This window comes from Mus pahari, chromosome 14, assembly GCF_900095145.1.
Source record: "Mus pahari chromosome 14, PAHARI_EIJ_v1.1, whole genome shotgun sequence".
NCBI lineage: Eukaryota > Metazoa > Chordata > Mammalia > Rodentia > Muridae > Mus > Mus pahari.
Genome location: NC_034603.1, coordinates 87,607,074 through 87,630,234, shown reverse-complemented (window position 1 = coordinate 87,630,234; position 23,161 = coordinate 87,607,074). Strand labels below are relative to the sequence as shown.

The 23,161-nt window shown below is 52.2% G+C and overlaps 2 protein-coding genes across 3 annotated transcripts; both read right to left on the bottom strand.

Moving 5' to 3' along the window:
* Window positions 1-1,841: 1,841 nt before the first annotated feature.
* Mrpl12 (mitochondrial ribosomal protein L12) lies at window positions 1,842-7,061 on the bottom strand. Its single transcript, XM_021212759.1, is given in 6 exon segments — window positions 1,842-2,264; window positions 2,361-2,498; window positions 5,132-5,218; window positions 5,448-5,634; window positions 6,108-6,420; window positions 7,016-7,061. Coding segments are annotated over 6 exon segments (888 nt in total). The 3' UTR covers window positions 1,842-2,147.
* On the bottom strand, window positions 6,912-23,054 carry Hgs (hepatocyte growth factor-regulated tyrosine kinase substrate). 2 transcript variants are annotated; one of them, XM_021211898.2, is made up of 22 exons: window positions 22,932-23,054; window positions 21,579-21,663; window positions 21,053-21,128; window positions 20,613-20,705; window positions 19,129-19,252; window positions 17,984-18,036; window positions 16,466-16,534; window positions 15,740-15,864; window positions 13,773-13,851; window positions 13,592-13,690; window positions 13,365-13,460; window positions 12,623-12,661; window positions 12,392-12,535; window positions 12,246-12,305; window positions 11,614-11,824; window positions 11,212-11,384; window positions 10,998-11,138; window positions 10,727-10,901; window positions 8,251-8,384; window positions 8,046-8,165; window positions 7,809-7,895; window positions 6,912-7,515 (listed from the first exon to the last, which is right to left on the bottom strand). In XM_021211898.2, the coding sequence occupies exons 1-22, from the start codon at window positions 22,966-22,968 to the stop codon at window positions 7,405-7,407; spliced, it is 2,331 nt and encodes a 776-aa protein (XP_021067557.1). In that variant the 5' UTR covers window positions 22,969-23,054; the 3' UTR covers window positions 6,912-7,404. The 2 variants fall into 2 exon arrangements, with proteins under 2 accessions (XP_021067557.1, XP_021067558.1); XM_021211899.1 differs by having other exon boundaries at window positions 6,929-7,515; window positions 11,614-11,821.
* Window positions 23,055-23,161: the final 107 nt, after the last annotated feature.

Below are 23,161 nucleotides of genomic sequence, written 5' to 3'. Positions count from 1 at the left end.
AAACTGCCAGTCACAGCAAAGAAGTTGTAAGCTAGAGGAAGCATGGTTGGTGTTCAGCAAGAAGATACTGCTTGTGTATATAAAACACTGGAGGGACCTTCAAAGATACATATAAGAACCATGAGCTACAGGACCAATGGTTAGGGTATAGAGGTAGGCCTGATTATCACACAGCAAGGAAACAAAGCTATGCCCGGTTCTGTTAGTCTCATTTGGTGAAAATCCAATAGGAAGTCTGACCATATTATAGAGTGGAGAATACAAGGCTACAGATGTAGACTTATGTAGTCTATCCTTCTCTGAGAGAGCTGGAAACCATAACTGGCCAGAGGACCTCATGTCCATGGAAGACAGCTTACAAGGTAGAGCAAGGACAAGCCCCAACTGGAAAATGCAGGCCAGGAGCTAAGGATTTGTCTTACCTTTAAGACAGGATTTAATATGCATGTAGCTCTCAGACTGGCCTCAAACTGCAGTATACTAGGACCCACATCTAGTAACAGGTCAGAAAGGCTGGGGTGGTCAGAAATACCGAGGGGCCTGAGCTAGCCAGGGAGGTGGCACCGTATTCGGCACGGTAAGGACCAAAGATGTTTTTCTTAGTTTGAAGTCCTTGGGAAAGCGCTCAGAGCTTACACACACCAGGAAAGTGTTTTACTACCAACCAGCACAACCATATTCTAGGGTCTGTAGCTGCCTGCCTTCACGTCTCTAAGAGCACGGTCCAGAATCACTGGAGTGAGGTTAACAGCCAGAGAGGTCAGGGCACATCTGACCTCAGGCTCAGAAAACACAGGCCTGGTACCCTGCAGCACTGATTAGACTGGCCTGGGCTGCGATGGTACTCGGAAGGGAACTTTTTAGGCCACAGGACAGGTCCAACCAGGGATTCTCGGGCTCAGTCACCTGCCCCAGGCGGTAGCAGGATCTGGCAAGTGCTACCTAAACCTCCTGGTATCCACCTTTGTGCAGACAACCATGATGTGCTGCTAGACAATCATTAACCAGAACAGTGTGGCCATTAGCAATCCCAAGGCAGAGTCCAGTAGTTCAGTTAGGGAACTGGAGTTTCCTAGTTCTGTAGGGTGGAGTGGACTGGCTCATAGCTGGGTGGGGCTGCCACTCACAAGGCAACACTGCCCTCTTCTGGCCGCTCACAGGAACTGCAAATACTCAGCATCAGTGCCAGAGGAAACCTTCTGTTCAGACACTACTGAGCATTTGGAGTTTGGTTAAAAACCAAATGAAGAAACTGTTGCTCTCCTAGGCTCAGCTCAGAGTTCTAGGAACAAAAAAATATACCCTATTTGCCACCTTGGTGCGACCCAGACCAGTCTTGGTCAGGGTCTTCCAACCGGCATGCACAAGCCTCTTCTGCCACCCTGCCCAATCCCGGAATCCATCGGAACTCCCATCTTCTAAGTTTAAGTGTGCTTATCCCCCAGTGGGCAACAATCTTGCCTTGGGTATTAAGAGTTAACAGGCCTGCCTGCCTCCACAGCTCCAGCAAGGTCTATGCTGGATCCAAGACTTGTTGGGCTGGTGTTACACTTTGCTACTTTGAAAACTCCAAGTATATGTTGGGCAGTGTCGATACACAGCAGGTAGAAGCAGGCAGATCTTGAGTTCAAAGGCAGCCTGGTCTACAAACAAGTTCCAGGACAGCTAGGGCTGCATCTTAAAGGAACACTACCCCTCCAAGTAGCTAAATGGAAATTCCTCATCCAAACCTCAAGACACAACCTCTCCCTTAACCCAGCTCCATACTGTGCTGTGTCTGGGTGGACACAGAGAGGATAGCCCCCTCCTGAAAATGTGATATATGGCTCAGGACATACACATGCCTCTAGGTGGTCCTTTATACTCCCAGCCCTGGGCACACACACCACTCACTGAACACCCCAGCCTGAATAGTATATTTTCTCAGTAGCCACCAGAGGGTGTGTTCACTTGGTAAGTTCCCAAGGCAATCTCTCGTGAGTTCTGCAAAGGTTGTCACTGCCCCACCCCATCACAGTAGGTCCATCCTGTCCCTCTCAGGAGACCTCGGACACTTGAGTCACTAGCTGTTGCTCCCAACACAGCGGCTGGGAGTGAATTGGGGTGAGCAGGCTTTGCCCAGATCCGTAAGTCCTCATAACCGTGCCTCACTCCAGAACCACAGTGCCGCCCACCGCCTCCAAGGCTGCTTTGATCTTCTCTGCCTCAGCTTTGGCGACGTTAGCTTTGATTTCCTGGGGCAGGGACTCCACCAGCTTCTTGGCCTAAAGGAGACAGCAGTCAGAAGCGTCGGGTATTAAAGCTGTCATAAACATGCCCAAGTAGAAAAGGCCACCTCAACACTGAGGAGCGGGTCCCACCTGGACGAGGTTTATGCCCTGGACGTAGTTCTTGATCTCCTTGATCAACTTCACTTTGTCCACAGGCTTTGCTTCTGTCAGGCGGACGGTGAAGTGTGTCCGCTCTTTCTGTTTGGGGATGTCTTCTTCCTCGGCCGCCTTAGGGTGTGGAAACAAAGATAAGGTGAGAGAGGAAGGATGGGATGGGGCTGCCCCACCAGGACCTGCAGGGAAGATCCAAACATAACCCGAACTCTACCTGCACAAAGCCATGACAGGCAGATCATTCACAGGGCCACTCCCCGAAACAAAACACACTCTGAGCCTCCCTTTGCCACCCTGTACGGCACCCCTGTGCGCTTTTGGAATTTGTGAGACAGAGCATACTCTGTGTAGCCCTGGCTGTCCTGGAACTCGCTCTGTAGACCAGGGTGGCCTCAACTCAGATCTGCCTGCTTCTGCCTCCAGAGTGCTGGGATTAAAGGTGTGCATGGCTACTGCCCGGCTCATTTTACACCTCTTAGAGACTGTAATTTATGGGGCTGGGTAAATGTTCATAAAGTGTCTTGCAAGTTTGAGGATCTGAAGTGGATCCCTGGAGCCCATGAAAAAGAAATGAGGCACAGCAGCTTGTGCCTGTGACCCAACACTGACAAGGAGGGCAAGAGGACCCCAAGGGCCCACTGGCTACCCAGCCTAGCCTTATCAACAAGTTCCAGGCCGAGGAAAAGAACATGTCTAAAAATGAGGTAAGTGGTACTTGAACACGGAGGCTTCTGCGTGAAAACACAAACACACACAAACACACACACACATACACACACACGCGCGCGCACGCATACACAGGTAACAAGCAATTGGAACCTACAAGGCAGAGAGAATAATCAATGCTTTGCAGATAATAAATGGTTACAGAAACATCAGGACTACCCCAATCCTTAGCTAACAAAGCCTATAGTAATAACAACAACAACAGATAACCATTTTTGAGGGGGTGGAGTGCTAGTGGAGGGTTGAGATAGGGTTTCTTTACATGACAGCCCTAGGTGACCTGGGACTCACTCTATGGACCAGGCTGGGTCAAACAGATTCACCTGCCTCCTGAGTGCTGGGGTTTGAAGGCATACACTACAGGCCTGGCTAAAGTGACAACTATTTCAAGCCTTATTCTTGTGGCCCCAGCTTTGAGCCCCGCCATCTGGGACACAACTGGATTGGGCCTGCATCCTGATACAGTTATGACGTTTTTCAAAAGCATGCCAGCTTAGGCAATGAAGCCTAGCCTTGCTTTAAAAGTGAAGTCTGGCCGGGCGTGATAGCGCACGCCTCTGATCCCAGCGCTCGGGAGGCAGAGGCAGGCGGATTTCTGAGTTCAAGGCCAGCCTGGTCTACAAAGTGAGTTCCAGGACAGCCAGGGCTATACAGAGAAACCCTGTCTCGAAAAAAACCAAAAACAAACAAACAAACAAATAAACAAAAAAGTGAAGTCTGGGCTGGAGAAATGGCTCAGAAGCTGAGAGTACACTCTGTTCAGAGGAGCCTGAGTTCAGTCCCCAGCACCCACGTCAGGCTGGTAACAATAGCTGTCGCCTCCAGCTCGAGGGAGCCCACGCTCTCTTCTGACCTCTCTGGCCACCCACACACGTGGCCCACACACAGACTAAGCAGCACTTACCAGACACGGGGTTCACTGCGGTGCCCGGAAGGCCGAGAATTCAGAGATCTGTCTGCCTCTACTTCCCAAGGGCTGAGATTAAAAATGTATGCTACCTGGCCTGGCCCCCCATTCAGATTTTTCCCCCCTGGTTTTTCAAGACAGGGTTTCCTGGTGTAGCCCCGGCTGTCTTGGAACTCACTCTGTAGACCAGGTTGGCCCCGAACTCAGAAATCCGCCTGCCTCTGCCATTAAAGGTGTGTGCCACCACTGCCCGGCTTCCCCCACTTAGATTTTAAATATCGCTTGGATACCCTCTGTCAGCCAGAGCTCTTTGAGAAACACCTTGCTTTCTCTTCCTCAACACATTCAAGTCTGATTCAACATTGTCACATTGTGAGGGCCTTCCTCGAAATTCCAAGTCTGTTCCCTGCCTGTTCAAATCAGTGCAGTGCACCGGAGGCAGGCATTTCTGTGCCCTCTCTACTTTCTTTTTCTTTCTTTCTTTCTTTCTTTCTTTCTTTCTTTCTTTCTTTCTTTCTTTCTTTCTTTCCTTTCTCTCTCTCTCTCTCTCTCTTTCTTTTTTTTGTTCTTGGTTTTTCGAGACGGGTTTCTCTATATAGCCCTGGCTGTCCTGGAACTCACTTTGTAGACCAGGCTGGCCTTGAACTCAGAAACCCGCCTGCCTCTGCCTCCCGAGTGCTGGGATTAAAGGCGTGCGCCACCATGCCCGGCTCCCTCTCTACTTTCAATAGTGCTCAAGACTACTGTGCTGTTTGATCTAACGTGTCCTCTTCAGCTCATTTGTTTCCCTCCAGTGTAGCTCAGAGGGCGGAAGGAAAACTAGCTTACAGAATTGAGGTCCTGATCCCCAGAACCCACGCGGAAGGGGAGAATCCCTGAAAGCTGACCTTTGACCACCCCCTGCTCATGCACACCCACGCACATACACGCAATAACACACAAAGATCTCGAATGCCTTTGGCAGAAAATTTCCCAGAGCTGTTGCAGGGGAGCCCACAGCAGAACACACGGATTGCAGCTACAGACTCAAGCAGGAACAAGAAAATATGTAAGATGTTGAGTTGGGCAGTTAACTGGGCACACAGAACTGGGTCTTCCTGTGGCCTAGGCTCACCTCAGAGGCCGGTGCTGCAGCAGAGACGGGACCAGGCACCATGCCACCCATTGGCATAAGGCCGACATCCTGGATCTTCAATGTTTTCTGTAGGATGAAGGAGAGGTCTCAGTGGCTACTTATCAAACCCTAAATGTACTTACTAATGGAGGTACAAGCTTGTTTGTTTGGCCCTACCACCTAGGAAGGCACATTTGATAATTTACCAAACTCCCAAAACACCCAGAAGAGACAGGGACCTCTGACCCTGGTTTGGTAAAAATACAAATAGAAGGCAGGGACTTTAGTCCTGGTCTGTGCCGCTCTCTCCCAATACCTTCAGGAGTTCGTTGAGGTCTGAGATCTCCAGGAGCGTAAGGCTGGCAATATCTTGGACCAGCTGCTGGATCTTGGGGGGATATTCTTTGGGAGCATTATCCAGAGGTGCACCGGCGAGTGCTTCACTCCTTCGGTGGCTGCTGCTTCTCAACTGCCGCGCTGCACAGACGCTGGGCATCTGTTGCCTACCCCATGCAAACAGCCGTTAGATCAGAGAAAACGGGAGACTCGAGGGCACAATCCATGTGCTCCGTCTGCCACCGCTGAGGCCAGACTCCACAAGCTGGACTTAAGGGACCTGAAAAAAGCTTCCCTACATTTCCCCTAGAGCCTCGGAATCCTACGACTACGTCTGCAACCCTGCCCAGAACGGCAGGCTTCTGGTTGAATGAAATACATCAGCCTGGCGGGTGCTCAGTGCTGCACCAAGCATGCTAAAGCACGGGGCACGGGCTATGCTGCCGTCCACGGCGATGGGTCTCTGCGGCGGGAAGCTGGGGACGACAGGTACCTGCACCCAAGGTCGCCCAGGCCGAGCCGCCCTCTCCACGCCCCGCAGGCTGGGCCGCGGAAGGCGGCGATGCGCCCGTCACCCCTTCCCTCTGAACCTACTTCCTGCCCGCCGCCCCCGCAACGGCGCTCTAGACCACCGCTGTACCTGGCAAGGCGGAGCGCTGCTCCCCCGAGTCCAAGCCGTGGCCCCCACAGGCAGCGGCTAGCCGCCGCCGGCAGCATAGCTCCGCAAGCGGGAAGGTCACACGCGGCTCTAAGCGGAAGCGACGCTCTACCCGGGAGGAGGCGAGCTGTCCGGGCCGCTCTAGCCACCCGACCTCCAGGCCTCGGAGCCCGGGGCAGCTCTAGCCTGGGTTGGCGCCTGGTATTACGCACTAGGCGGTGCGACGCGCAGGCGCAGCCTGGGCCCGGAAACTACCCTGGGTTGGCGCTTTCTCCATCCGTCGTGTTCCGCGCGCCTTTGTCTCGGCAGGGGAATAAGTGGCGTCCCGCTTACCTACGGAACTCACTGCGTAGCCCCTTGAATTCAGCGCTGTGGTCCAAGAGGTTAGCAACCTTAGGAGCCCAGTACTCTAAAGCTAAGAGACGGAAGGGCCTGGAGTCCTTCCAAGTGGAGAGCTCCTCACTAGGCGAAGCGCCTCCTTTGCGTGCACACTAAGGCGGGCGCTTAGCCGGGAGGGAAAGGACAAATTTTGAATGTCCTCACCACAAGTCAGGTTGAACTGTACTTTCCAGGGTGAGCTATTGAGAGCTAAAGCCTTAAGCAGTGGGTGATCCTGAAGGCAGCTGGGCTGCAAAAGCCCGCGTTTGCACCCTTTCACACCCGCTGGTGATGCAGAGTCCCCACCAGGAAGGAGACTGTTGCAAGTCCAAGTCTCGCCAGTACCCGCCGGACTCCACAACAGACGCAGACTATTAAAGTGTTGGTCCCACACAGCCTGCTGTCCGCACACTCAATCATGAGAGTTTTGAAATACATTTTATTTTTGATGCTCTGCACTGGAGAGATGACATCCAAGGAGTAGGGGAGACAGAGATGCCTAAAGCTCCTACCCTGGCTGTGCAGGAGCCTCTTGGTTCTTCTGGGTACCAGGGCCATGCCTGGACACCACACAGTTAGTTCACATCAGACTCCGGGCCAGGCTAAGCATCCCCACAGCATTCTCCTGTGGCAGGCCCCAGCTGGGCACTCTCCAGAGAAGGTTCTACTTGCCCTGCTGAGCCCCAGCCCGGGTAGGTCAGACGGCATCAGGACCAAAGCAGGGAACCAGTGACAGGAGCCAGACCACTGAGGACAGGGAAGAGGGCCAAGGGTGAAGGCCGACCCCTTGCTCACAGAAGGGACACTACAGGGCAGTGATAGGGGAGGAACGGCTAGTTAGACATAAGTGGTTTCTGGTGAACTGTAGTGTTACTCTGCATGGTGAGCGCCAGACTCAGGGTCAGTCGAAGGAGATGAGCTGGGCCTCACTGCCCTGTGCTGGCGGTCCCTGTGTAGGTGCTGGCTGGGCCACAGGGGGCTGCTGCTGGGGAGGGCCGGTGCTGGGGGCCATCTGGAGAGAAAGAGCAGATAGGGCTCATCACCCCTCTTTATAAACAAACCCTTTGGTTTAGAACAAGCTTCGCCTTAGCACAGAGTAGATCAAATTGTTACCGACACGGCAATGGCATTTGTGATCCCTTGCAAACCTGTCTCCTGTGCAATATGGATGTATGTGTACATACGTGCATTGAATGGCATGTCATCATTCTGTCTGCTGAGCAAAGCCCCTGGGTACCCCTAGTGCAAGGGATCAAAGGAAGCCCACAAGTCCCAGGCAGGCGGCTGGGCTGGGTGACGGCTCACCTGCTGGTACAGAGGCTGCTGCCCTGGGATGTAAGGTTGCTGGGCCGGCAGAGACGCGTCCTGGCCGGGAAGGGCGGTCATGAGATTCTGTGGGAAGTAAGATAGAGCCCAACACTGAGTAATCCGTGACCAGACAGAAACAGACCCTCCTAGGTGGAAGAAAGCAAAAGTGAGAGCCAGGAGGAGAGACCTGTCTGGGATAGCCCTCTGTGCCCAGTAAAGACTAGGTCTCTTTACCTGCATATTGTACGGCTGGTAGCCCATGGACATCGGCTGGCTCCCCATGTAGCCTATGTTGCTGGTCTGTGGAGGCTGCGAGATGGCTGGGAGACTCTGTGGGGCCTGAGAAGCCACGCTCTATGGAAGGAAGGCGGTGAGGTGAGGAAACAGATGAACAGGCGAGGGATGGGTGCAGATGTGGGGGGCAAATTGGCCCACATACCTGGTAGCCTGGGGTTGGCGTGGGCTGGTAGGAGGAGTAGGCAGGGCTGGTGGTGGGCCCGGCCTGGGCCTGAGGGGCTGCCTGTGCCCCAGGGGCACCTGTTGGGTACATGTAGGCGCTGACCATGCTGGGATCTGTGACAACAAAGATGAGCTGGCTCAGCACAGGAATGACAGAGTAGGAGGGGAACACCCTCTCCTGGGTTTCTCCTTTTGTTGTGACTTTCAAAGCCAGGGACATATTTCACATCCTCATAAAAGTAAAGCCAATGTGTGTGGGGGTGGGTGGGGTGGGGTGGGGTTAGGTCCTATGGGGGGAAAAAAGCAAAAAAAAAAAAACAAGTTCTTTTTGTTTTCATAGTGCTAGGGGCTGAGCCCAAGGTCTTGTCCACGCTGGGCAAGTACTCTACCTGAGCTACAGCCCCACCCTTCAAACTGTTTTGAAACAAGTGGTAGAATGAAGGAGTTAAGGAGAGTTGACACTAGTAATTTCTGAAGCCCAAACTTGGGAGTTTCAAAACTGAGACAACAGCAACAAAGACAACAGTCCTGACTCACAGCAGCCCAGGCTAACACTTCAGAAAAGATTACTATGATAGAAATGAAGAAATGCACCAGGGATAATGAAGGCCACCCAAGCTGTCAGAATGAGAAACACTAGGGGGGACCTAGTTTGCGTAACACACACATACACACACACACTCACATACTCCAAGGTCCTCAGTAACCTACAAACTGTATATACACCCTAAGAATCCAAGCCTTAACTGTCAGTTAAATTTGATTTAACAACTGTAAGTTGGATTGGAGGCCTCCTGCCTCAACTTCTCAAGTGTTGGGATTGTAGGATGCACACTACCATACACAGTCTTGAGATTTTGCCTTCTCATGACTATCTATCCCCAGGGAGGAAGTGGGATCCCAGAGAACCACAGAATAGACAAAGCAGGCAGAGCACCAAACTGACCTTATCAAAAGGTGACAGGCCAGTCAAGGTGACACAAGCAATCAGCACTCACGTGGATTACACCGATAATGTCTTAAAATCGACAGGGACAGGGACGGAGACGGCTCAGCAGTTATGACAGCTGAGTTCTTTTAGTCAGACTTAAGTTCAGATCTCAGTTCCCATGTCAGGTGGGTCAGGCTCCTGTAACTATAGTTCGAAGAGATCCAACCATCTCTTTCTGGCCCCTGAAAGCACCCACACTCACACACATTACTAAAAAAATAAAACCTGTCCGGGAATGCTATCGCACACCTTTCTTTAATTCCAGCATACAGGAGGTAGAAGCAGGTGAATATGAGTTTCTAGTTAGCCAGGGTTACATAGTGAGATCCTGTCTCATAAAACAAACAAATGAATCCTTAAACAAACCCTCAGGGCTAGAGACCCTCAGGGCTAGAGAAGAGAAGCTTCTCAACAGCTCTTGTAGAGGGTGCAGACTTGATCCCCAGGCCCTACATGGCGGTGCACAGTCATCTCGGAATGCCAGGTGTCGAGACATCGAAAGCCACTGAGGGCAAAGCCCAGCATAAGCACATAAGATACACATAAGCAAAATATATAAAATAAAGTTGCTGGGAGATTGTGGTGTCTGCCTTTAATCCCAGCACTCGGGAAACAGGCAGCCGAATCTGAGTTTGAGGACAGGGTGGTCTACAGAGTGAGTTCCAGGACAGCTAGAGCTACGGAGAAACCCTGTCTCAAAAAAACTAAAATCAATAGCAATAAAAGACTGTTTTCCTGTCAACAGCCCACAGCTACAGACAGCAGAGCAGAGGGAGGCTGACGGCACTAACTGGCAGGAAGAAGATGCAGGAGTCTGAGCCAAGACATCTGTAGTACCGAGGTGCTAAATGACATCATTGATAACGGGGACAGATGAAAAGCCCACTGAGCCCACCTCAGCCACCCACAGTGATGTGACCAAGAGACACAACGACTAAAGATGTAGTCCATGGCACATGAAAGTAGAACCACCAGACAAATCAAATTGAGGACAATTTGGCAACTTTAGGACAATGGTTCAAGCCCACATTATAGGCACAAAGCAGAATAGGACGTATTTAGCAGAGAAAAGGTGGGCCAGGTGAGCTGACAGTGCTGAGGGGTTTTCTTTACTGGGACACTGATGAGAACCTGCTGTGAAGCAGTGGCTCCTGGCTCTGAACACATCCTGACTTTAGTAAAGGGATTTTACCTGCCCTGCACCCTGAAAGAGTGAGGAGAGAGTGTGTGTGAGAGAGAATGTGTGGGCGGGAGGGAGGGAGGGAGGGAGAGAGAAGAGAGAGAGAGAGAGAGAGAGAGAGAGAGAGAGAGAGAGAGAGAGAGAGAGAGGAGAGAAGAGAGAAAGAAACTGTTTCCACATGGACAGAAAGAAAAAAAAAAAACAACTGTAGAAAAATGGTCACTTAGGAAACTTGGAAAATGCTTCATATTGCCCTCAGTGTCTTTTGTAAAGTGACAGGCTTACCTGCTGTGGTGCCAGGCATGCTGGGGTAGGGGCCAGTGGCTGGGGCTGGCTGGCTCATATACACACCATGCATCGGAGAGCCCTCTACTGAGCCTGCTGGGCTGAAGGTGGCAGGGAAGCTGGCTGGGCCTGAGGGCTGGTAGAGTACACCCCCAGCTGTGGGCATAGCCTGGAGCTACAGACAAAAAAGAGCCCACAGTCAGGTGCGGGGGGGGGGGGGAGGTTTTTGGCCTATTATGGGGATGGGCAAGGCAGGGTGGGCAGCACCTACCTGAGCATAAGGCAAGGGGAAAGCAGGCATCTGGGCACGCATCTGGACGGTCTGCTTCTGTTGCTCTAGGCGCATCTGCCGTTCCTTCTCCTGTTCCTGCAGGCGCTGGATAGCTAGCTGTCTCTGCACCTCCAGGTACTCCTGAAGCACGTGAGAGGCAGTGGTCAGGCCAGGCTGGGCCTCCCCTACCCACATGCTGGGTCAGGTGCCATACCTGCTTCTTCTGTCTCATGATCTCCAGCTTCTGTGCCAGCTGGATCTGACGTTGACGCTCAGCCTCCTCAGCTGCCCGGCGCAGCTTCTCCCTGTGCTCTTCACGCAAGGCGCTCAGAGCCCCTCGGGCGTCACGTATCTGTGCCAGCTTGTCCTGAAGCCCCTCGTAGTACACTGTGTAGAGAAGAGGGTAGCTCAGACCTCTCATGGGCTGAGAGCCTAGCTGATGTGGGCCTTTGTTCTCCTTGGGCAAAGATGCTGGTGACAGAAAGGAGCAGAGCAGGCCCCACCAATGGGACCACCTCCCATGAGCACTCTGGAGGAATGGAGTATAGGCAATGAGCTGTGGGTGTCCCAAGGCCCTGGGAATCATGAGCAGGACCCCCAGAGGGCGGGCACCTACGCCTGCGCTCATCCAGCTGGTTGAGCAGCTCGAGCAGCTGCGGGTGCATGCTGTTGATGGACTGGAAGAGTGACAGCACAGCTGAGTCGTTGGTAATGCTGCGGCCCCGCATGTGGTTGCTCTTCATGCGGTTGACGAAAGTGCTGACTGCATTCTGCAGGGCCTTGAGGAACTGCTCGTGGCTCTCCTCTGACTCCCCATTCTGGTACTGCTGGAAACACAGTGGGTAGCTGAGTGCCACAGCAGGATGAACGCTATGCCCATTAAGCTCAGGAAGCATCAGGTAGACAGGCGCTGCCCACTGTGTCCAGAGCCTGGCAGGTAGACAGGCGCTGCCCACTGTGTCCAGAGCCTGGCAGGTAGACAGGCGCTGCCCACTGTGTCCAGAGCCTGGCATGGACACAGGATCCAGTCCTTCATGCTTGACACATGACATGCCTGGTCTGCACACAAAGCTCAGAGCAAGGCCCTCACCCACCTCACCCATCCATGACTGGCAGGCACCTCAGCAGTTGAGGGACAAGAAGGGCCTCTTCTGAGGCTGTGGAACACTGGGGTCCACAGAGCAGCTGGAGCCTGGATCCTCCTTACTCTGACACAGCCCCCCAACCAGGACAGGAGACACAGCTCACCTCACTAAAGGGGCCGCTGCAGGGAGTTATGGGCTGAGAGTCTGTCTCCGGAAGAGGAGCCTGGAAGAGATCGAAGGATTAGAGGGTCTCTGGCCTGTTTTAGACCTTGCCCTAGGGAATGACAAGAGTGCAGAGGAGCCCCTCACCTCTGCCATGCTGTTGGGGGCTGTATGTGCTTCTCCAGGCTGGGCCGCTGGCTCTGTCAGGGGCACAGGCGCAGAAGGCGTGGGGCTCTTCCGCACTTCTTCCTGTTTCTTTTCCCAGTAGTTCCGGTTGAGGTATCTTGCAAGCTGCCAGGCAATAAAAGAGGGGATGAGGTGGCACTGGGGTGGCCGGGCTGGGGAGCAGGGAGGACAGCGCCCGGGACTGCTACTTACCTCAGGGTCGATGTCCTCAGCCAGAGGCGCTGATGAGTTCTGGGGAGACAAGCATTGAGTCTGAGGAGCCTGAAGATCAAGTGATGTGATCCCAAGTAATCTTTCAGACAGGGACCCAGATGGCACCAAATGACAGCGCATCTCAAGGCTAGCCAAAGTCCTAGCCACCTATCTGGCACCTGCCAGCCCTTTCCTCACAAAGCCTTTGTGGCAGGCATCCACTTTCCTTTGGCAATAAAATTTTAAGAACCTGGGTTATGAGACTATCATGTACCACCAGAACCTAACTTTATTAAGGCACAAGGCAGCAGTGGCCACACTAACTAGACTCCCTAGGTCGGTGCCAATACTGCATGAACACTGTGCTTAGCTCTAATGAAGCCCTAGTGTGTGCCCTGCTCGCATTCTAGGGAGGGAGGAAGCGTTTCCTCCACCAGCAGGTGCCAGGGCTGTTTCTAGCTCCAGGTGCCATCTGTGGCAGGCTACTCTAGAGAGCTCTACAGATCCTCCAGGTGAAATTCTAAATCGGCTACATCTTCACTTCCTATCTACAGAACTAGGGATGAGGTGGGTACCCAGAGGACCAGGCCTGTAAAACTTAGTATGTGCAAGGAAGTATGGAAGAGGTTCATCTCAATGGCAGGGGGATGCCATTCAATAAGACACAGTGAAGTCCTGAACCAACAGGACCCTTGTGGTGATCCCTGGAAAATGAGCAGCCAGCTTGGCTGAAAAGGCTCACCACAGGCGAGGAATACAGGCTGCCAGCTGGGGGCGCAGAGGAAGCCAAGGGTGTAGGCTCTGCCTTTGGATGTGCTGTATATGTTGTTTTCTGTCTCTGAGGCAGAAGAAGAAACAGAATTAGAGGCGTATATGGCAGAATCTAAGGAGCTGAGCCTCCACATACCCACGCTGCCACACCTAGAGTCCTCCATCAGCAGGGGAAACTCATAGGGCCCCATGGCTTACCATCCTCTCTTTCTCCTCAGCCTCTGACTGTGATAGGGCCAGAGCCAGCTGTAGCTCCTCCTCTTCCTGCAGGGCTGTCTCATCCCGCTTTGGGGGCAGCTGAGGACAGACAGGGTGGAGTGAGAAGGGCCCCAGGGAAGAGGTGAGAAGGTATCCTCTAGGGACTAGAGGGACCTTGTACCTGAGACTGCTGTGACAGGGGGCTGGTCAGGTACTCTGGGGGCAACTCAGTGGTAGAGGAAGCCTTCCCTTCTGCCTTCCTGCAGACAGAATGAGACACTGTAAGCAACCATGCACTGACACCACCCTCCCAGGGTTTGTTCACCATCTCCACAGACTGACAGTGAAGGTCCAAGCCCACCCTCCAGAGACTGGCAGAAGGGACCCTGGTGCCTCATCCAGGTGCAGAACGTGAGTGGGTCACTTGGCCTAAGTGAGTCCTTCTCCTGGCTGGGTGGAGCAAGGGCCCCTTTCTACAGTACCTTCATACTGCCCACTGCGCCTGACATGACCAGCAATGGTCCGTCCCTTCAGGTGCCAGAAAGGGCAGTGTCTTAGTTAGGGTTTCACTGCTGTGAACAGACACCATGACCAAGGCAACTCTGTTTGATTTTCGAGACAGGGTTTCTCTGTATAGCCCTGGCTGTCCTGGAACTCACTCTGTAGACCAGGCTGGCCTCAAACTCAGAAATCCGCCTGCCTCTGCCTCCCGAGTGCTGGGATTAAAGGCGTGCACCACCACACCCGGCCAAGGCAACTCTTTTTTTTTTTTTTTTAAAGATTTATTTATTTATTATATGTAAGTACACTGTAGCTATCTTCAGACACCCCAGAAGAGGGTGTCAGATCTTGCTACAGATGGTTCTGAGCCACCTTGTGGTTGCTGGGATTTGAACTCCGGACCTTCGGAAGAGCAGTCGGGTGCTCTTACCCACTGAGCCATCTCTCCAGCCCCCAAGGCAACTCTTATTATATACCCCCAAGGCAACATTTGATCAGGGCTGGATTCAGAGGTTCAGTCCATTATCACCAAGGTGGGAACATGACAGCATCCAGGCAGGCATGGTGCAGGAGGAGCTGAGAGAGTTCTACCTCTTCATCTGAAGGCTGCTAGCAGAAGACTGACTTCCAGGCAGCTAGGATGAGGGTCTCAAAGCCCACACCCACAGTGACACACCCACTCCAATAAGGCCACACCTTCTAACAGTGCCACGTCCTGGGCTAAGCAAATACAAATAATCACAGGCGGGCAGGCCAGGGCTTTTCTAGAGTTTGATCTGTATGTCGGAGGCTTCTCTACAAAGTAGGGTTGAGGGCCACGGATATAAAGCATAATTAGGATTTCAATTTAAACATGCTCTTTTCTAAAGGGAAAAAATGCTTTAACCACAGCATTGGCAGTCATGCCTAACTATTCTCCTCACCCCAGTTCCCAACAAATTTTAAAATTTTACAATAAACACAAACCACAGTTGAGAAAACCAAGAGAAGGGCTTGCAGATATGTTCTCATGTACACAATTAAACATGCATCTTTGCACTATACTTGCTTTTTTGAAGACATGGTTTCTCTGTGTAGCCCTGACTTTCCTGGACTGGCTTTGTAGACCGGGGTGGCCTTGAACTCAGAGATCCACCTGCCTCTGCCTCTCAAGTGCTGGGATGAAAGGTGTGCGCCACTATACTCAGCTTGTAAACTTCATTTCCAATCCAAAATAAGAATGTGTGCACCAGGTCTGAAGTCCCAGACCTGGAAAGGCTACATCAGGAGATTCAAGTCCAAGCAAGAGCTTATCTAAACAAAACTCAAAGCCAGTGACTGGTCCAGGGCAGTCTCAGCTGCTGTGCAGCGACATCATCCTGCCCACCCTGTCCTAAAGTGTGAGGCCACAGCAACTGCCCACCCTGTCCTAAAGTGTGAGGCCACAGCACCCTGTCCACCCTGTCCTAAAGTGTGAGGCCACAGCACCTGCCCACCCTGTCCTAAAGTGTGAGGCCACAGCACCCTGCACACCCTGTCCTAGAGTGTGGGGTGCTAGGGTCACCTGCAGAGCCACATTGGTTTGCCCCTTAGCCCTCCTGACAGCTTTAGGAGCCTGTGAGGCCTGCAGTCCTAAAGCATCAGAGTCGCCATGTAGTGCACACTCACTTGTTCAGCTGCTCATAGCAGGGCTCACACACGCGCACCTCCTTCTCAATGCCGAACTTGGGGATGGTGGAGTACTTGGAGGAGCACTTGCCACAGAAGATCTGCCCACATGCTCTGCAGTGATGCTGTGAGACAGAGCAGGACAGGTCCAGTGAACAAGAGCAGGGACAGGGGTAAGGACAAGTAGAGCAGAGAGGTGGGGACTCGCAGCAAACTCAGTTCCAGCCACCACTTAGAGGAAAGGAAAGGAATTAAAAATAAACAACAAAAAACAGGTGCTGATTCTGGATGTACAGTGAATTCCAGTGCTGTTGCTCAGACCCTGCAGGCCCCACATTCACACATTCACAACTGTCAGACAGGAAGTGAGATGGGAAACTATAGGGGGCCAGTGGCCAAACAGGCTGAGCTCCCTAGAAATAAGTTCTTCCCCAATCCTAGAGAAAGCCTAGAGTGACCCTGACTCAGCCTAAGTTTTCCATGTTCAGATCCCCAAGAAGAAGCTGGGCCCTGCCCATTAGGCAAATGTCAAATGATGACACTGAGCACCACAGAGGACAAACACCAAGCTCCTGCCCCAGGCGCCACATAATTCTGAGCTGAATGTGGTTCCAAAACCATCAGATTAGAGCAGACAGACAGAATCACACAAAGGAGCGCCGCTCTTTGTGAAGATGGCAGGGGCATGGGACCAAATGCCCAAGTGAGTCTCTGGGGGATACTCACCTTGCGGGTCACCACCCCAAACTGTACTCTGCACCGATGGCACTCCTCAGCATCCACCCAGTCAGGGGCCTGGGGACAACAGTCATCATCACATTTCCTTCCCTAGTGCTTGTAAACAGAAAGGTCCCCAGAGCAGGTCCCAACCTGACTTGAGTACCTGTGCCAAGACCACTGAATTCTGTGGCCTAAACCACATGGCCCAGGGTTAAGTTGCTCCAAAGAGAAGAACCTCCTCCAAACAGACTTCTTGTCAAAGGTAGAACCCTGATACTCGCCAATTTTGTGGATGTCGGTGTTTGCAACAGGGTTAGCCCCTCACTGTGTAGCCCTGGCTGTCCTGCAACTGACTGTAGACTAGGCTGGCTTTAAGATCACAGAGATTTGCCTGCTTCTGCCTCTGAGATACTGGGATTAAAAGTGTGCACCACTGCAACCAGCCTAGTTTTAGAGCTGTGTGAAGAAATTCACTCTGGGTGTGGTAGCGCAAGCCTTTAATCCCAGCACTCGGGAGGCAGAGGCAGAGGCAGGAGGAATCTCTGTGAGCCTGGTCTACAGAGCAAGTTCCAGGACAGCCAGGGCTACACAGAGAAACCTTCCATCAAGAAAACAAATAAAAATCAACCAACTAAACAAACAAACAAAACTCTAAACAAATAAACACACTTACTGCCCCTTTTCTTTTTTGGGGGGGTGGGTGGGATTGGTTTTTCTTTTGAAGATAGGGATTTTCTGTGTAGTCCTGGCTGTCCAGGACCTCACTTTTAGACCAGGCTGCCTTAGAACACACAGAGATCTGCCTGTCTCTGCTTGTGGAGGGCTAGGATTAAAGGTATGCACCACCACCTGGCTGGCTGTCTTTCTTTTCTTTCTTAAAAAAAAAAAGCTCTCTTCTCTTGCCTCCTCCTGTCTCCCCCTCTGTCCCCTCTCCCTCTCCACGTGCTCATGGCCCACCTCCACTCCTCCCCCCTCCCTTTCTCTGCCTCTACTCCCTTGTCAACTCCCCTCCCCATGCCCTAAATAAAATATTCTATACTAAAAATAAATAAATAAAGCCAGTGCTAGAGAGCCGTGTACATACTGAGTACTGTGCGTATGACACGCAAGCGCTTTAAATCCTTCACGTTGCCTTTCTTCCTTTCTTTTTTTTTAAAGATTTATTTATTTATTATATGTAATTACTCTGTACCTGACTTCAGACACTCCAGAAGAGGGCGTCAGATCTTGTTATGGATGGTGATGAGCCACCATGTGGTTGCTGGGATTTGGACTCTGGACCTTAGGAAGAGCAGCGGGTGCTCTTATCCACTGAGCCATCTCACCAGCCCACGCTGCCTTTCTTTTGAGTCAGGGTCTCATCACGTATCTAGCACAGGAGTTCATGGCAATGCTCTTCTGCAGTGCTGAGATTAAAGGCACAAGCTACCCCTACTAAACCCCAAACAAGAAAGAGTCCCAGGTCCTCCCTTCTTCCTCCCCAGAGCTCCTAAGCCAGTCAGCACCGGCTGACCCAGGACTCACTCTTTCAGCAGCAAACATGGCATCGCTTTCCTTAAATTCAGGGAAGACATGTCCTGGGAAGAGAAGGCGACAGTCACTACTGGATGCCTCCCTGGTCACCACGTCTAACCCCCGACATCGGCCTCATCAGACAAAACTGGCAGGACTAGGAAAGGGTACCCAGAGTTCTGTGAGACCCAAGCCCAACCAGGTATCACCACAACACCCTAATCTATGACCCCCATCCTAATCCATGACCCCCATCCTAATCCATGACCCCCATCCTAATCCATGATCCCCATCCTAATCCATGATCCCCCTTCTTTAAACCCCACCAGCCCTCTAGGGTTGCCATATTGCAAGGAAAGACCTTCTGCCTCCCTGGCCTGGCCTAAAACCTGCCAGTGACTTTGGGAAAACACCGTCAGTGTGTCTCATACAGACAGCACAGCGACAGCATTCCGGTCATCCTCTCCGCTGGCATGAGCCACTCTTGGAGCCTTGCAGCAGGTCCAGTGTACTCTGACCCCAGGGTCTGAACTGGAGCAAAGGTGCCACAGCAGAGCCGGGGAGACAGCTCAGTGGGTAAGCACTGACCGCTCCTTTCAAGCAACCCATTCCATTAAAAGCACACAAATGGTGGCTCACAACTGTCTGTAATTCTAGTCCCAGGAGATCCAAGGGCACCAGGCATGCACATGGTCCATGAACATATACTGCCGGCAAAGCATCCATACACATTAAAACAAAAATAAAAAATAGAAAAGGTGCCAAGGCCCTGGGCTGCTGCTGGTGTTCAGACCTCCTAGCATCCGCCACCCTGACTTGCGAGGTCTTCCCTGTCGGCTCAACCTGTACTGCTCCCAGGAACCATGACACTCAGAAACCTGCTTAGCTCTAGACTTTAGTGTTTACTGCCTGAAAATAGCCTACCGCCTCCCTGTGGGGTAGATGTGAAGGGTGTAAGACCTTGTCAGAGCCTGGCCTCCCTCCATTGAGCTCTTCAAGGTTTAGGGAACACTGCCCCCTCATTCCCATCACTCAGGGAGGACAAGCCCGCCCTCCCTTGTCCCTATTGTTGATGTTATCTAGTGTTGCTAGAAAGACAGCCCTGTGGCTTCTAGAGACTCTGTTCTCAGCCTGGGGCTGGGGCTGTTCTCACTTACCTTCCACCTTCATGATCTGGTATGTGTCCTGGACCACCTTGTACTTGGGTTCGTTCCGGAAGGCATGTGCCCAGGCCTGGATCAGGTACAAGATCTTGTTCCGAACATTAACTTCCACTTGCCTCTGTGGAGCAGGAAGAAAGTGGGGAGGGCTCAGGTGTCTGAGGTCTCAGAGGGAAGAGCCATCTAGCAAGACCAATTGCCCTGACCAGAGACGATTAGTGCAAAGGCAGGGGAGAGTTCCTAGGGTTGCCAGACACCACTTAATCACAGGAGCGACTCTCTTGGGTTTATGCTTGCTCGGGGGATCACAATTTTTAATTCCGAAAAAAAAATCAGGGGACTCCCGGAGAATACACTGCTTCATGTTCCCAATCTACAACCATGTCTCCTTCCATCTCTCCAAGGGATCCTGGGCAGTAACATAGTTCTCTAGGGTCCACAGCTAAACTCTCCAAAAGGCACAAGGAAGACAGGACCATGATCTGAGAGAGGAAGGGAGATGTCCTCTTCAGATGTTTCTCCACAGTGGGCTCAGGCCCTGTGAGCCACAGTCCAGCTTCATGCTTGGCACTGTCTTGGGGAGGCTGTGACACATTATGTTGGGACAACGCAGCTTCAGGGCCTTTACACTGGGATTTGTGTTTCCCTCTAAGGGTTCCCTCCAGGAAAGGAGAAGACCAGCCTGGTGCCCCTGCAGCACAGTGGGACACAGTGTGACAAAACAACAACAGGGAGTGCTCCTAACACTTTGCTCTTTCCAGCTAGGACCTGCTAGAACAAACAGGCCCTGGTCTGACTCAGGACTCAAGTGAGAAGGACCGAGCTACCAGCTCAGCGCCTGAGACAGGTCCTGGGCAGCATGAGCTGGGGCTTCCTGAGAGACCAAACCCTGATGCTGGGTCCCATGAAACGGGGAACAGCACCGCTTTGGCCAATCCAGCTGCATTACCATCCACATCACAACCCTTAGGTGGTCCTGGGGATAGTCTCACATGGATCCAGCCTTTCCTCCTCTCTTGAAAGGTGTGAATTACACTCTCCCTGGGGCAGCTCCTTGCTAAATGTTTTGCCTTCTTGACTCTGTCACCTAGACCTGGACCTCTCTGCTCAGATCTCTCCCATCCCTGAATGTGCTGCTCCGAATGTCTTCCCCAAGCTCGCGTCGCACATATACTCCATGGCCATCTATGTTCACAGGCATGTAACCTACTGCCCTTAAAAGCTCAGCTGCATGCCCTAGTTCTTGGAAGCCTTCCCCAGTCCCAAAAGAAGTGTCTTTCTCATCTTGGAGAAACGACCCATGAGCCTCAAGGCATCTCTCCCAGGGTCTACACTAGACTCACAGTAAGTGACCACTCATTCTTACCCTCACCCCCTCTAACACACCCACTGCTCCTCCTGCTGTAGTTTGCCCACAAATAGAAGAGCTGGCACTATTCCTGAATCTACCTTCTCTCATGCCTCCCAGGATGCCCGCCTACCTTCAGCAGCTCCTTCAGTTCTTCCATGGTCTGTTTGTTGGCCACTTCATCATGGACTGTCTGGCCACAGTTCTTTACCACAGACTCCATCACCTGAAAACCCCAAGGAAGAGAAAGGCCTAGCTTGTGTTCAGGGAAGGGCCCCTCTTGCTGGAAGACAGGCCTCTGAACCCACCCAACTTGTCAGAAACCCCAAGCAGCAGCTCAAAGACGGGTTCCAGCCTGATGACATCCAGTCCCTCAGGGGCATACGGACGACAGCTAGAAGAGCAGCATTTTTGCTCCCTCCCATTCCCATAAGTGTGGCCGGGCTCAGCGGCCGAGCCCACAACTGTACTTAGTGCTAAAGGTCTCGACTGGTTGCTATGTGGAGGCCTGACACTGGAAGGGTAAGATTCTTGAGTATGAGGAGAGAAACAATGCAACAGCGTTCTGGTTACCTCCAGAGCGTACAAAGCCACATGGGGGTTCTTATCGTTGACCTTCTTCTTGATGGAGTTTACAGCATATTTTGCTCTGGAAGAAGGGAAAAAGGGGGGGGGGGGNGGGAATTAGTAACAGCAGAAAGAGAAAAGGATGGGAAGCCCTCCATAAGGTTAGGAAAGCCCTCCACCATATTTCTTTAAGTATTGAGACAGGGGTTTTCATACCCCAGGCTGGACTCAAACCTTGGACTTCTGTCTTTACTTCCCAAGCACTGGGATAACAGGCAGTGCCGCCACACCTGGGTTATACTGTGTTGAGCATGAAACTCAAGGTTTAATACATGCTAGGCAAATATTCTACCAACTGAAATATATGCCAACCCCGATTTTTGCCCTTCAGACCTCCTCACTGAAATACCAGTGAGTCTAAGTACCTCCAGACTGTACAGTTTAATTGTCCCAAGATATCAAAGCAACCTGGACAAAAAAAACCTCATGTTGCCAATTTAATCTTAGAAGAGGGGTGGTTCTCCTCACTTACTGGGTGTCCCCCTGACGGATCAGGTCGCAGATCTGTAGAATGGACTCCCAGTCTGTCTCCAATAGAAGCTGGCTGGTGGCTTTGTCTAAAGGAAAGAGATGCCATTCAAAGGGTCCACTGAGCTCTGTTCCCAAGGTGGCCCCCTCAAAGGTCAAGAACGTCCCTCATTTTTACAGTCAAACCAAACTGAAAGTCCTCTTGAAGTATACTGACACCCGTGGAAATGGCATCCTCCCATGCAAGAAGCAAATAATGTAGAAATTATGCTCATTCCCTGTCAGCTGTCCACGCAAGCTGACTTCACTCAATTCCCACAGACCCTCAGGAGATAGGTACGACTTACATCTGCTTTAAAGATAAAGGAGGAGGAGGTAGAGAATGCCCTTTGTCACAGCTTCCTGGGCACTTTAAAATGACACACACTGCTGCTTCTCAACAGAGTGCCATCCTTTAGAAGTTTTGTCCTTTACCTCTTAGCTGGGGTAATGTAATGGGTCCCTTAGCAAGCTTAGGGATACGAGGGATGACTTCTCCGTGGCAAGTGGAGGGTGTGAAACTAACCCCCAGCCAACACCTCTTCACACTCTGATCACCCCTCTCTTACAAAAGTGAGCTATCCCAAGATACACCACCCTTGTTACTCATTCAACAAGTTAGTGGAGTCATACCTCAAGTGCTGGACCTCCCAGAATATGAGACTAAGGTAAACGTTTCATCATCTAAGATTCCCTTTGAAAACCTTAGCTTAGAAAGAAGCAAGTGAGCAGCCTAGGATGGGGCCTGCTCCTGGACACAACGCTTTTATTGAGGGAATAGCGCATGCATGTCAATCTCATTTTTCCCTCCTAAAATTTACACTGTCCAGGAACCGCAGATAGGATCAACAAGCACGTTCAACAACGGGAAAAAGATGTCTTCCCAAACCCCCAGGCACTACCAGAGCGCAAGAGGCTGACTGAGGTCCTAAGAAGCATTCCCCATGGGGCTCGAAAGGTTTAAGGAAGGCAGTATCGGCTCCACCCTTCGAAAAGGTGTTGGGGGTCTGGGACCCGCATGAAGCTAAGATCTGAGTCATGACTTCATGACTCAGGGCTTTGGCCCAATCGGTTCAGGACCGTCCAACCCAGAGGAAGAGAGGTTCGTCGCGGACCCCCAAAGAGCATGGGTCACTGGAACCCCAGGACTCAGTGTACAACCCGGGCGGCCACACCCGAGGCCCGGGAACCGTGCAGTGGTCCACGGAGGCCGATGGCCGGTCTAGGTGGCCGTCCCGCTCTCCTGAGACCTACGGAGGCAGCATCTGGCCGGTGCGCGCGAGAGAGCTGACTTGGAGCTGACGGGCGGACGCGTTACCTAGGAGACGCTCGAAGGTGCCGCTGCCTCGCCCCATGGCGACCCCACTCCGGACCGACGCTGCAGTCGCTCCCTCTTTCGGAGCTGACGCGCCCCCCAACTTCCGCTTCCGCCTTTCTTTTTCTGCTCACGCACGCGCAACGCCTCGGCGCCGCCCCGAGTCCTGCTCCAAGGCGAGCCTTGCGCTTACATACTGACTCTGAGCGTTCATTGGACCGCTCAGTCCATTG